The 13,964-nt window shown below is 48.1% G+C and overlaps 1 protein-coding gene across 2 annotated transcripts; it reads left to right on the forward strand.

Moving 5' to 3' along the window:
• The first annotated feature begins 10 nt into the window (after positions 1–10).
• Sdf4 (stromal cell derived factor 4) lies at positions 11–12,554 on the forward strand. Of its 2 annotated transcripts, none has more exons than XM_010627685.3 (7): positions 11–29; positions 6,153–6,657; positions 7,340–7,476; positions 8,008–8,121; positions 10,141–10,299; positions 10,494–10,669; positions 12,197–12,554. In XM_010627685.3, exons 2-7 carry the CDS (start codon positions 6,356–6,358, stop codon positions 12,371–12,373), a joined length of 1,065 nt encoding a protein of 354 aa, XP_010625987.1. In that variant the 5' UTR covers positions 11–29; positions 6,153–6,355; the 3' UTR covers positions 12,374–12,554. The 2 variants fall into 2 exon arrangements, with proteins under 2 accessions (XP_010625987.1, XP_010625988.1); XM_010627686.3 differs by lacking the exon at positions 11–29 and adding an exon at positions 710–775.
• Positions 12,555–13,964: the final 1,410 nt, after the last annotated feature.

Raw genomic sequence — 13,964 nt, forward strand, 5'->3', positions numbered from 1 at the left:
GGCGGCGCAGCCAGGAGCAGGAAGCTGAGGTAGCTGCTGCTCTGGGCCAGGCCAGGTCCGCGGTTCTGGTTGCCGGCCTCACCCGGTTTCTTCCTGACAGAACCCACGGTATCGTGGAAACAGGCTGGAGAGGTGGGGGCTCAGGTCCCTACCAGCGAGGGGATCTCACAGGTGGCTCAGAGTCTCTGCCTCGGTTTCTCTATCGATAAAATGATCCCTGGTAGTCGTGGCCTAGTTCAGCCTCGGCGGCGGGTCTGGCGAGTGCCCTTAGCGCTACCTCTAAAACCTTAGAGCTCCGAAACAGTCATGTTTCGCCAGGACTGAGCCTTCGGATGGTAAAGATATACAGAAGCCCCCTCCCACGCATCCCTAGGGTCCTGGAGCTTCAGTTAATCCTGAGCCCCACCTGGGCTGTGGGTTCGCTCATAACGTTCCTGTGCCAAAGCTTAGCTAATAAGTTAGGCCCAGGAAAAGCTCAGCAACTATACCAAATAATAAAACAGAACGGTTGTGGTGACAAACTGCAATAAAGTTACTAAATGTATCCTAAATGAGTGAGTTACTAAATATATTAGTAAATGAGTGTAAGTAAATATCATTTTTGGACTGCTATTGACTGCAGATAAAGTGGAGAGATTATGATGTCCTGTTTCCAATTTTTGTTTCTTGAGAATTTATTGACTACTTGTTAGAAACTGGCTACTGTTCCTTGAAAGACACTGCCATGCAAGCAGCTGCCCAGCTAGTTCAGTCCTGCTGTTACTCTTTCCATAAGGTGAATGACTCATGCTTGGTATTTGTAATTATTTTGGGTTATGTTTTATATATAAGAAGTTGAAATTAAGTGTTCCATAGTTCATCAAGATAGTGAGAACTCTCTGTTTTTTGGTTTTTATTTTCTGATACTGGGGATAAAACTCAGGACCATGCACCTGTGAGGTGGGCACAGTGCCACTGAGCAAAATCCCCAGCAAGAACTGACTGTTCTTTCAAGAAATAAAGTACAAGGCAAGAGTGGTGACGTATAAATCTAGCTAGGATGCTGAGTCAGGAGAATTGGAAGTTTGAGTCCAGCCTGGGGAACTTAGTGAAAACCCTGTCTCAAAATTCTTTAGAATCTCTTGAGATATAGCACAGTGCTTCTTGGGTTCAATCCTCAGAACTGGGGTGGGAGGAGAAAAAGAGCAAAGTACAATCTCTTTGCACACTGTATTTTTATGGTGGTTGTTAGGGAGTTAACACTAGCAGGAAGTTCCCTTGGTTTTTACTCATTGCTTCCCTGGCCAGGAGAACTGGGATGCAGGAATGGAGTCACATGTGTGGCAGGAAGAGACAGCTCTTAGCAGCTCTGAGAACATCCATCAGGAGCAAATACTTTGGGGTTCCTTTCCTTGGGGGACCCCAGGCCCCTTTGGCTGCAGTGCTTGCTGGGTCCAACATAAGGGAGTCGCAGACATCATCTTGGGCCTGAAAGGAAGTGGCCAGTTGGATGTCCCCAGAGGCAGCTGTTGTTGAGTGTCATCTGTGTTCAGCCAGCCCAGTGGTGCGAGGATACAGAAGTTGACTGATACAGGGTCCTAGCCTTTTTAGAATTGCAAGTCATAGGACAAGGGTCAGCTGCAACACACACTGAGCCCCACCTATACCTGGTGGGACTGGTAGGTGTGGTTTTCCACATGGATGGACAGACTGCAGGAAAAACAGGAGTCCCTCTGAGCCTTGAGCTTTCCTAGTGTTCTTCCAGGAATGTGAGCAAGGATGTGTGCATGGGTACCTTTGTGTACAGATGTGTGTGAAACAGTGCCCAGACCTAGCAAGGGGCAGGGAGTGTCCTGATTCTTAGGGAGAAATGGGACAGGAAGGTTAGGTGACCCAGCCAGGGTCACAACCTCACAGTACTCAGGTTGGGCTACAGAGTGAGTGGCCACAATCCTGTGGTAAGCTCTGTGACAAGGGAGGGACAGAATCAGACGGTGCTGGCAGGCTGCACTGTGTAGGGGCCAGTCAGTCCCTGGAGGTTGGTGTCAGCTTTAAAGAGGAGACAGAGCTGAAAACCAGTGTTTTGTTTGTTTGTTTCTTTTCTGGTTACTGGGAATTGTATATGTGTATATGGATATTGCTACATATAAGTTTTTTTTTCTTTCTTTTCTTTTGGTACCAGATATTGAACTCAGGACCTTGTGCTTGCCAGGCAGGAAAGGTGCCGCTGAGCTACATCCTCAGCCCTTGGTTACTGGGGATTGAACTGGGGGCCTTCTACTAAGTTGGAGAGTTGCTCATGCTGTGCCCAAAGTTTTGATTCTTCTGCATCAGCTTCCAAGGGTGCTGGGGTTACAGACACGCACCACCATATCTAGTTCCTGTCATCTTTGAAAAAGAGAAAAATGAGCCAGTCGTTATGGTGCACACCTGTAACCCCAGTGCCCTGGGAGGCTGAGGCAGGAGGATTGAAAGCTTGAGCTTAGTCTAAGAAATTTAGCAATTTAGTGAGACCCTGTGTTAAAGTAAAAAAATTTTTTTAATTAAAAATTTTTTTTGGTGCATATTAATTGTACAAAATATTGTTTCACTGTGATATTTTATACATGCATATAACATATTTTGGTCCTATTATCTCTGTTACCCTCCTTTACACCCCATCCCCCATTTCCCTTGTGTAATAGCAGTCTTCCTTCTATTTTCATGTCATCTTTGGGTTTTGGTATTTTATTCTTTTAGGTTCCAAATATTAGGGAAAATATGATACTTGTTTTTCCAAGTCTGGCATATTTTGTTCAACATGATCTCCAGGTCCATATATTTATCTATCTGCAGATGACAATTCTTCCTCCTTCTTTTTTCTTTCTTCTTCTTTTTTTTTTTTTTTTTTTTTTTTTTTTTTTTTTTTTTTTTTTTGGTACCAGGGATTGAACTCAGGTCCTTGTGCTTGCAAGGCAGGCACAGCACCACTGAACTAAAGCCCTGGCCCCTAGTTTTTCTTCTTTATGGCTGTATAATATTCTTTTGTGCATATATACCACATCTGGTTGATGGGCATCTAGGCTGGTTCCATATCTTAGCTGTTGTGAATTGTGCTGCAGTATGGATAGGCAGGTAGTCCTATAGTATGCTGATTTTAATTCCTTTGGGTGTATCCCAAGCAGTGTGATATCTGGGTCATAGGACAGTTCTGTTTTTAAGTTTGATGAACCTCCATACTGATTTTCATAGTGGCTGTACTAATTTACATTCCCATCAGCAGTGTAGAAAGGTTCCTATCCCCCATATCCTTGTCAGCATTTATTATTTTTTGAAGGTAGTCATTCTGACTGGGGTGAGAATTTATTTGCCCACTTAACTGGGCTATTTGAATTTTTGGTATTAGGGTTTTTTGAGTTCTTTTCGTATTCTTGATATTAATCTTCCATCAGAAGAGTAGCTGGCAAAAATTTTCTACCACTTTGTTCTCTCTTCATTCTGTTGATTGTTTCTTTTGTTCTTCAGAAGCTTCTTAATTTAATGTAGTTCCATTTGTTGATTAGTGCTATTATTTCTTGTGCTGTTGGCATCCTATTCAGGAAGCCTTTGCTTGTGTCTCTGACTTCAAGCATTTCTCCTGTTTTGTTCTAGCACTTTAGTTTAAGGTTTTATACTTTTGTTTAGGTCTTTGCCCTATTTTGAATTAATATTTGTAAAGAATAAGAGGATATATATATAGATATATATATATAGATATCTATATATATATATCTATACATATATCTTAGTTTTATCTTTTATAAATGGATATCCAGTTTTCCCAGAACCATTTGTTAAAGAAGCTGTCTTTTTTTCTAACATGGTTTTGGCCTCTTTGTCAAGAATTAGATGACTGGGGCCCAGAATTTAGCTCAGTGGTTCTGCCACCATCCTCCCAAGCACAAGAATCTGAGTTCAATCCCTGGTACCAAAAAAAAAAAAATCGGATGACTGCTTGAGTAGGTTTATTTCTGTGTTCTCTATTCCATTTCATTGGTCTATATGTCTATTTTTGTGCCATGCTTTTTTTGATTACTATAGCTTCGTGGTATATTTTGAAATTGGATATTGTGAGACTTCCAGCACTCCTCTTTTTGCTTAGGAGCTTTGGCTATTCTGGATGTTTTGTGTTTCCACATGAATTTTGGAATGGTTTTCCTAGTTTTGTAAGTCATTAGTTTTTTTTTTTTTTTTTTTTTTTTTTTTTACCGGTGATCAAACTCAGGCCCTTGTGCTTGTGAGGCAGGTGGTGGAACCACTGAGCTAAATCCCTGGCCCCACTTTCCATATTCTTGTGTTTTCTTTAATTTCTTTCTTTAGTATTCTGTAATTTTAATTGTAAAGGTCTTTTATTTATTTGGTCAAATTGATCTCGCGGTATTTTATATTTTTGAAGCTTTTGTGTTTTTTGCTTGCTTGCTTGTTTGTTTCCAGTACCAGGGATGGAATTTGACTTTGTGCTTGTGAGGCAAGCATGGCGCCACTGAGCTAAATCCCCAGCCCCAAAGCTATTGTGAATGGAATTATTTTCCTGATTTCTTCTTTAGCTAGTTTATTATTGATGCATAATTTTGTGTCCTCTATTTTGCTGAACTTTTTTATTAGATCCAAAAGTTTTTTGGTGGCATCATTAGGATCTTCTAAATATAGAATCCTGTCCTCTGTAAAAAAAAAGATAGTTTGGCTTATTCTTTCCCTACTTCTATCCTTTTTAATCTTTCTCTTGGCTAATTGTTGTGCCTTAAATTTCAAGTACTATACTGAATTGAGTGATGACAATGGACATCGTTGTTGTGTTCTTGATTTAAAATGTTTTCAGTTTTCCTCCACTGAGTATGATGTTGGCTATACATTTGTCAGATATAACCTTCATTATGTTGAGATATGATCCTTATATATTTAATTTCTTCAAGGCTTTCATCATGAAGGATGTTGAATTTTGCCAGTCTTTCCTGCATCATTTGAGACAAGCATACATTTTTTATCCTTGATTCCATTTATGTGGTATTTTACATTATTGATTTACATATGTTGAACCAGTCTTGCAGACTCGGAAAGAAGCCAACTTGATCATGGTATATGATCTTTTTAATGTGTGGTGAAATTCAGTTAACAAGTATTTTATTAAGGATTTATTAAGGATTCATCAAGGGCTTTGATCTATAGTTTTCTTTTTTCTTGTTGTGTCCTTATTAAGTTTTGGTGATAGGAGTGATTCTGTCCTTATAGAAAGAATGCAGAAGTATTCTTTCCTTTTCTATTTCATTGAACAGTTCAAGGAGCACTGGTGTTAGTTCTTCTTTAAATGTCTGTTAAAATTCAGCAGTGAACCTGTCTGGTCCTGGACTGTTGTTTCTTTTTTGGAAGACTTTTTTTAAAATTGAGTTTATTGGTACATTTTAGGTATACAGTACAGTTACATTCATTATTGGGATCCTGCACCTTTACATGACAGGTCTTGGTTATAATCTCTTTTCTTTTTTGTACCGGGGATCGAATTTGGGTCCTTGCACTTGTGAGCCAAGTGGCGGCCCCACTGAGCTAAATCCCCACCCGGAAGACTTTTTAATTACACTTTAATCTCATTGCTTTTTGTTCATCTATTTAGGTTTTTTATACCATCTTAGTTCAATTTTGATATCTTTGCATTCAGTTACTAGAGCTTTATGAACTGTTAGGAGTTGTAGTACTGTCTTTTTTCGTATTTCTTGTGTTTCTCTGTTGAGATTTGTTCATTTTGGGGGGATAAATCTCTTCCACTTCTATTTGAAGTTGTTCATAGTGACCAGCCTTCTTTTGAAAACTCAATTCCTGGTAACACTCAGAGAAGAGAAAATAAACATTAACAGTGGCAAATAGGATCAGGGATATAGCTTAGCAACTCAGCACCTGCCTAGTAAGCGCAAGATCCTGAGTTTGATTTCGTTTGTAGAGGTTTCAGTCCATAATCAGTGGGTCCAAGGCAGGTTAGCTGAGGGGCATTGCAGAGTAAAAAGAATTCATGGTGCCCACAAAGAAGACCCTGGGTTCCACTCCTGTACCAAAGGAAGTAAGTGTGTAGTCTTGATCACTTTTGTCTTAGGTTATAAAATAAGTACATTTCTTGAAGTATTTGTTGGGTTCTACTAAGCAATGAGTCTCTGCTTTTATTGTAGACTCATCTGCTTGCTGGGGTCTGAATCCTGTGCTGTCCATCTTCAGCTTTCTGGGCAGTCAGCCCGTGGCTGTTCTGGGCCCTCAGAACCCTTGGCAGGGCCCAAGGCTTGGATTTGAGCTGTGATCTACCTCAGCTCTGCTGCTCCCTGTTCCTGCTTCCTGCCCACACCTTGCCACTGCTCCACAGCCTGACTCCTTGGCAATGGCTTCCAGGCAAGCCCCCCTCTGTGGCCTGGCTGCACACTGCTTCTGGCTCCTGGGTTTTGTCCTTTTGATGGCATCTGCACGGCCAGCCAACCACTCATCCACCCGGGAGAGAGCAGCCAACAGAGAGGAAAAGGAGCTTCTGCCCCCAGACCACCTGAATGGGGTGAAACTCGAGATGGATGGGCACCTCAACAAGGATTTCCACCAGGAGGTCTTCCTAGGGAAAGATGTGGGTGGCTTTGATGAGGACACAGAGCCTCGCAGGAGCAGGAGAAAGCTGATGGTCATCTTCTCTAAGTAGGTGTATGCACGGGTTGCATTTGCCTCCCATGAGGGAGGCCATGGAGGCTGCTGCAGGATGTGCTATGGCTGAGTGCGGCCTGAGGGGAGGGTTGGGCTGGCAGCCCTGAGTCTTCTTGACACGCATAGTCAGCAGGCCAGAAGTAGACAGTGCCCAGCATCTGCCATGGTCAGTCGGCTGGTCCTTCATAGGAGAGGTCACAGCAGCTTGCAATACCAGGGGCCAAGGGGACAGTCTCGGCAGTCATAGTGACACCCAGGGCTCCTCTGACTCCCTTTGTTCTGTATGTTTGGGTATTCCTGTTGTCTGTCCCTGAGTCCTGTTTCCTCCCTTCTTAAACAGTGTTATGTCCCTTAAGGTCCTTCACCCTGAATCCTGTAACTGTGTATGTGGAGTGTTCCCATGAAACAGGATGTTGAGAACATATGACAAGTCATGGTTGGAGGGGGGTTGGGCGATGATTCTTCTGGTCATGTTTTGAGGGGCAGCTGCAGACCAAACTGCCCACTTCCTCACTGTACCTCAAGTTCCGTTCTCCAAGTCCCCCAGCAAGCCCCCAGGTCCCCTGGATTTCTGTGTCCCTGCCAAGTGGAGTGTATCACTGTGGTCTGCCATGCCCCTCTTTCTGTCATGGGTCCTGGGGCCTTTCTGATTTCTGCCTGCCACCTGCCCACCTAGAGTGGATGTGAACACAGACCGGAGGATCAGTGCCAAGGAGATGCAGCGCTGGATCATGGAGAAGACAGCTGAACACTTCCAGGAGGCTGTGAAGGAGAATAAGATGCACTTCCGGGCTGTGGACCCTGATGGCGATGGTACAGGGGGCCGTGCCATCAAGTAGGGCAGGAGTCACAGTAGTAGCAGCAGCCTGGCCTTGGTGGGACAGGCCTGCTGGACAGGGCATTGGGCTGAAAGACAGGGAGTGCAGAAAGCCAGAGCCAGGGGTCTCTGAGGCATGGGATAAGGGCTAGTTTCCACCAGCATTGGTTCTTCATGCCGATTGACATTTGCTGAAGATGTAGGATACACAGCAAGGACCAGCTGTGACCCAGCGGTTTTAACTAAAAAGCCCACAGCTTCTTACTAGTTTAGGGCTCCTCCTCGTACTATCCTGCCACATGTTGCCAGCTTGTTCATCTGTTGACCCTGAGGGATGGAGGCCCCCTGGCAGCTGTGCAGGTTGGAAAGTGGGTGGTAGGCACTGGGCAGGACTGAGGCTTGGGCTCTGGCCTCTCCACCCTAGACCACTGCCCCCGCAAGACACTTGGGGCAGATGGCCTGCCTCCTGTGGCTGCTTATGGTTCAGGAATTTTAAACATTCTGACAGGTGCCATCTGTCCTTTTAGGCCACGTGTCCTGGGATGAATACAAAGTGAAGTTTTTGACAAGCAAAGGCCACAATGAGAAGGAGGTTGCTGATGCGATCAGGAACCATGAGGAGCTGAAGGTGGATGAGGAGAGTGAGTGCCAGGGTTGCTGTGCTGGGCAGACAGGTGGCCCAGAATGGCAGGCAGATACCTGGACAGGTGGACAGAGCTTGTCAGATTGTGTGAGGGAGTGTGAGTGTGTCTTACATGTTGTGGGCAGTGTGATCCAGCACGTGTAGATGTCGGGGCTGTCAGAGGAAGTGGGAGAACAGCACTGATAACCCTCTGGCCTGAGTGTTCCCTGGGCCTGTCAGAGCAATGTCCACCTGCCTGGTAGAGCACCTTTGGTGTTATTATCAGTACTTGGTTAAGTCCTAAGGAGGACTCCAGGGCTCTAAAGCACAGGATGGGGCCCTGCCTTGGCTGGAGGCTCAAGATCTGGTGCTTTGCTCTGGAGGAAGGGAGGACCCAGCCCCACAATGGGGAGGTTCCAAGAAGAGAGCATAGCCTGCATAAGACTTGAGATGGGGTAAGAGGAAGGGGAGGGGACCCCGGTAGAGATGGTGAAAGAGCAGATAGAGGAAGCAGTAGGCAGTGCTCTGGGCCCCTCAGGGTGACCCCACCTCACTCAGGGGCCTCAGGAAACCCTCACCTGGGGCATTAGAGCCATGCTGGTGTGTGTGTGGGGGGGGGTGTCCATAGTTAAGGCCTTAGCTGTCACTGCCTCCACCTCCTCTTTACCTGCCCAGCCGCACCTGGTGATTTCTCCTCAGCCCTGGTCTGTATGGCTTGGGGTGAGGGGCTGTGGTTCTCTTTTCTGCTCAGTCCCTTGTGGTCTGTCATCGCACTTTTGTCCCATGGGCTTGGCCACACAATGTCTGGCATTGTGCTCTGTATCCTTGGTCCTTGGTGTGCAGCTTACCTGGGCAAAATAGCACCATAGTGGTCACAGCAGCACCAAGACCTCTCATGACCACCTATCCCCAATTCCCATGGTTTCCTGATGTTAGCTCTTTTTACTTCAAGTGAGGTATTGCTACATTTCCCAGGCTGGCCTTAAACTCCTGGGCTTCAGCTGTCTTCCTGTCTCAGGCTGCTGAGTCACAGTGATGACAAGCATGGGCCACCTTGCCTGACTTCCATTTCCTTTATCTTGTCACAGGCTAAGCTTCAGGTCACCACTGAGATACAGCAGCTACTCACTGTCTGTTATGACCAGAGGGTGATGCATCCAGGGCTGAGCCACCCACTTCTCATAGAATCCTGCACACCAGGACTTGGTCACTGGCTATTGTGGGTCCCAGGATGGTGGGGACATTGAGTTTCTGCCAAGGACCCAGTGCCAGAGGGTCTGTGGGAACTCTGTGTTCAGTGTCAGTCATTTGTAGAGGAGGGGTTTTCTGCTGTGCCACCCTCTGCAGTGCTGCACGTGGAAGAGGTGAATGAAAGAGACACCTTTGTCCCTACATATGTCGCCAAGGATGACTCAGCCTTGCACGGTTTCCATTTCTGCCAGGACCAAGTAGCCAGAGGTGCACTGGAAAGGTGGAGGGTCTGAGCTGCATCTGAGGGTGGGTTCTTGGCTCACTTTCAAGGATCCTAGACCATGTCAGGGGGTCCTAGTCCATGCTGGGGGGATTCTAGGCCATGTCCAGGGGTCTAAGGCTGTGTCTTGGGTATTTTTAGCCATGTCTAGGGAGTTCTGGGCTGTGTCCAAGGGTCTAGACAATTTCAGGGATCCTGGGTCATGTTGGGGGGTTATGGGCTATGTTAGGGATCTAGATTGAATCTGAAGATGAGTGGGGGATTTGGAGCTGTGTCTGCAGTCCTGGGCTGTGTCTAGGAGTTCTGTGCTATTTCTGGGAGTCTGCACTGTGTGTATCTGGGATACTGTGCTGTGTCTGGAGATTCTGGGTCATTTCTTGGGAGACTGGTGGTGGCAGGAATCAGAGCTGTGTTGAGGGGGCCTGTGTGTCCCCTTCCTGGGGCCAGGCGTGTCCTCCAGCCCAGCATGTCCCACATACTGGCCTTCTGAGCTCAGCACCATGGAACCCCCTAGATGTGTGTGCTGGTGTCTGCATGCTGGGGTCCTCATGGGCATGCCTCTCTCAGCACAGGAAGTCCTGGAGAACCTCAAAGACCGCTGGTATCAGGCAGACAATCCCCCTGCAGACCTGCTGCTGACTGAGGACGAGTTCCTGTCTTTCCTTCATCCTGAGCACAGCCGGGGCATGCTCAAGTTCATGGTCAAGGAGATTGTCCGGGACTTGGGTAAGGTTATGTCACCCCACAGGTTCCAGGCCAGAGAGGGTGGGCCAGACCTGACCAGGTCTCCAAGTGGGCACTTAAGAGGCGGCTGCAGACCTTAGGCCAAAATCTAACAAGTCAAACAGAGCAGCTTCTCTGCTGGGTGTCTCTTGTGAGGTCCTAGCAAGTGTCTCCTGCTCCCCACCTTGTGTCCATAGACCAGGATGGCGACAAACAGCTTTCTCTGCCTGAGTTCATCTCCCTGCCTGTGGGCACAGTTGAGAACCAACAGGGCCAGGACATGGATGACAGCTGGGTCAGAGACAGGAAGAAAGAGTTTGAAGAGCTGATAGACTCCAACCACGATGGGATTGTGACCATGGATGAGCTAGAGGTGAGTGAGGGCCTGTGGCTGAGACAAAATACCCAGCACCCAAAGTTAGAAAAGGAAAAGTTTATTGTAGGTCACAGTTTGTAGAGGTTTCATTTCATAGTTGGCTAGCTCCAAGGCAGGGTGGCATGGTAGAGGGGCATCACTCAGGAGAAGTAGTTAATGGTGGGCTGCAGGCAGGAAGGCAGCAAAGCAGTGAATAGACAGTCAGCAAACAGCAACTATTAAACTAGGCTACATGGCCTTAGGGCAGGTAGCACTCATACCCAGATTGGGCCTTTCCATTATCCACACTCAGAACTATGCCACACCAGTCACACATTCTTAGTCCCAACGTCACACACTTAATCCCAGCAGCATCACATACTTCAGATCCAGCCACCTCTGAAAATTCCCACCTATGACCATGTGAGGCTCTGTGGGGGACATCTAGACACAAACCATAACAGGGCCTGCTTGTGTTCTGGTGACATCCCAGCCCTACATCTTTAGCTGGACCCACAGCAGAACTGCTGAGGAAAGGGTGCTGGCACAGGGTAGCCGCAGAGGTGGGCTGCCAGGTACCAAGGGTCTGGAGGAGGACAGCTGCTTGGATGCTTGCTTGGTAGCCTCTGGCCACATAGCTCCAGGAGGGCATATGACCATGTAGGGTCCGTGTTTGTACTCAACAGGTTGGGAAGTGAGAGCCCAGTGTCCCTGACACTTGGCCTCTGAGCCTCAAAAGCAGCTTTCCACTTTATCCTGTGTGGCAGCACTGCCTGTGGGAGGAATTAAGAAATTCTTTTTCTGTTTTGTCTTTTTGGTGCTGGGGATGGAGCCCAGGGTGTCACATATCAGGCAAGTGCTCTGGCACAGCTGCACCCCAGCCTCATGTTGGAGTTCTTATGGGATCAGAAGGGAAAACACGTGTCATGCTCAGTTATTGAACGGCTACTGGGCTGGCTGCAGCTGTAAGGACCTCGGGGCAGGGCCAACCTCTGCCACGTGGATGGGCGTGGGTTGAAACCCCTACCGTCTTCTGAACTATTTCCACTGAACTCCTGTGTGGGTGCTGCCTAGGCTTGTTTTTCCCACTGCTGAATGAGTCATTTGGGTCCACACCATGCCCTCTGACCTCTCAATAGCCAAGTCAGGCATGGCTAAAGTTAGAGGTCTCTGATGTACTAGGGTCTTGGCAGCCAGCTGGGCCCTCCCTGCCCAGTGGTTAAGTCATTCTCTGTACTTGGGGCTCCTTTTAGGCCCAGGCAGGCATCCTCATCCTTCCAGAATGTTCCAACATGTCTACGGCTCCAACCTACAACCAGTGTGGCATTCTAAACCAGGGTCTGCTTCCATGGGTGGTCACCATGTAGAGCTGGGCCACCTCTTCCTAGAAGCAGAAAGTGCTACTTTTCACCCTGGCATGGTGTTGGTGGTGGTGTCTTGAGACCACGTCTCCCAGTGACAGGGAAAACCTAGGCTGGACCCAAGGGGCCATGTGGTTATAGAGTGCTAGAAAGGGGCTGCTCACTGTGCCTGGCTTCACTTCAGAACTACATGGACCCCATGAACGAGTATAACGCCCTCAACGAGGCCAAGCAGATGATTGCCATTGCCGACGAGAACCAGAACCACCATCTGGAGCCCGAGGAGATCCTCAAGTACAGCGAGTTCTTCACAGGCAGCAAGCTGATGGACTATGCCCGCAATGTGCACGAGGAGTTCTGAGCACCATGGCCCTGCAGCCCCCTCACCCCCAAGGGCTGTGGTCCGTGTGGCAGGGGCTGGTGCCTGTCCTGCACCTAGGCCCATCCCAGAACCTCCCTTTTGCTCTTGCCCACGACCACACTCTTGGGCTCAGCTGAGGCTGTGGCATGACCTGAGTTTATTAAAGTTGTGCTTAGCTGTGTTCCTCTTTGGTGCCTGTCCCTGTGGGTCACCTCACACCTGGTTAGCAATGTCTCGATCCTTCTGTTCCTTGACTGCTACTTCTGTTTCTGAGAACTGCTGAACTCTGCTGAAGGTACTGGCTGTATCCTATCCAGGTGCAGAACTTAGAAATCACGCAGCTCCTGCTGTTACCTTGAAAATTGAAAGATTGAGATGAAACTAGACACATTTTGCTGGCAGAGAGTAGCCAGGCAACATGGAAGGCACCTCCTTCCTGGGCTGGGGCCGGGGCCGGGGTGTGTGGGGTGAGGTCGTCCTCAGCTTGCAGTCTCTGAGAAAGACTTACTGTCACAAGAATCATTAGTTTACTTTAAAATACAGTTGCCTTTTTCTCACCACTGTATTCTTTTTGATAAAAAAAAATTTTGTGGCCAAGTGGCTTCCACTAGAAGCCTTTGAGGTGGGTGATTTGGTGGCAGAGGGGTTTATAGCTTTTGCTGAATGTTTTGATTCTCCCAAAGGTGCAAGTGAGGCCATGCCTACCTGAGGCCTGTGAGGGGACAGAAGGGGGCCACACAGGATAAGGGGAGGCCCCTGCCGATCCCAGTGGAGTCAGATTTGGGGTTAGCATGGGCCTGGGCCAGTGCCTTGGTGGGATGCCCAGCCCTGAATTGCACATCCGCGCAGGACACTGCTGCTGCATGCCAGGTAGCCTGCCCCTGACTGCTGCTGCACCACTACCTGCACCCTCCTGATTTTGTCCTTAGCTGCTGTCTTCAGCTGTGGTGTGACCTCGCCCTGCCCATGGGACTGTTGCTGTGCAGTGTGAGGAGAGTTGCCAGCCCTGGGGGTGTGTAGACACCTGGGCTAGTTTCTAGACAAACAAAAAGGTTTCAGAGCCGGGCAGGGTGCACCAGCAGAAAGGCAGTGCCTTTACCTTGGGTGTGGGCTGCCCTGACAGCTATTGCTGCTAGCCCCTCTGCTTGCTTGTGGCCTTGGACGAGGAGGTTCACGGCAATTGGCTGTCTTAGCATCCAGGACACTGGCCCAGCTCAGTATGGGCCCAGAAGTGTGAGCCTGCCCTGTCCTTCAGAAGCTGTTTACCTAGGGTCTGGTGCTCGAGGGGCAGCAGCTTGGGCTGTGTGAGCCCTTTGTGACCCAGATGTGCCGAAGAAGGTTGTGGGACCCTTCCTCATCTGCTGGTACTGTCTCCTCTACAATCTGGGGGCCCCAGCATGGTGAACATGGATGGGTCACACAGGAGGAGCCTGGACCCCACAGGGACCCTTGGAGGGTGGATTGGAGTGCACCACAGGTTGCCTGTGGGCAGATGCTGGCTACTTGATGTGCAGTGGCAGGCAGAAGAGGAGGAGGCTCCTCTGGCTGAGTGTTGAGCACTAGGGCCCCAGGACCCTTTGGCAGAGGAAGG

The sequence above is a fragment of the Fukomys damarensis genome, unplaced genomic scaffold, assembly GCF_012274545.1.
Source record: "Fukomys damarensis isolate Sample0158 unplaced genomic scaffold, DMR_v1.0_HiC HiC_scaffold_23, whole genome shotgun sequence".
Taxonomy (NCBI): domain Eukaryota; kingdom Metazoa; phylum Chordata; class Mammalia; order Rodentia; family Bathyergidae; genus Fukomys; species Fukomys damarensis.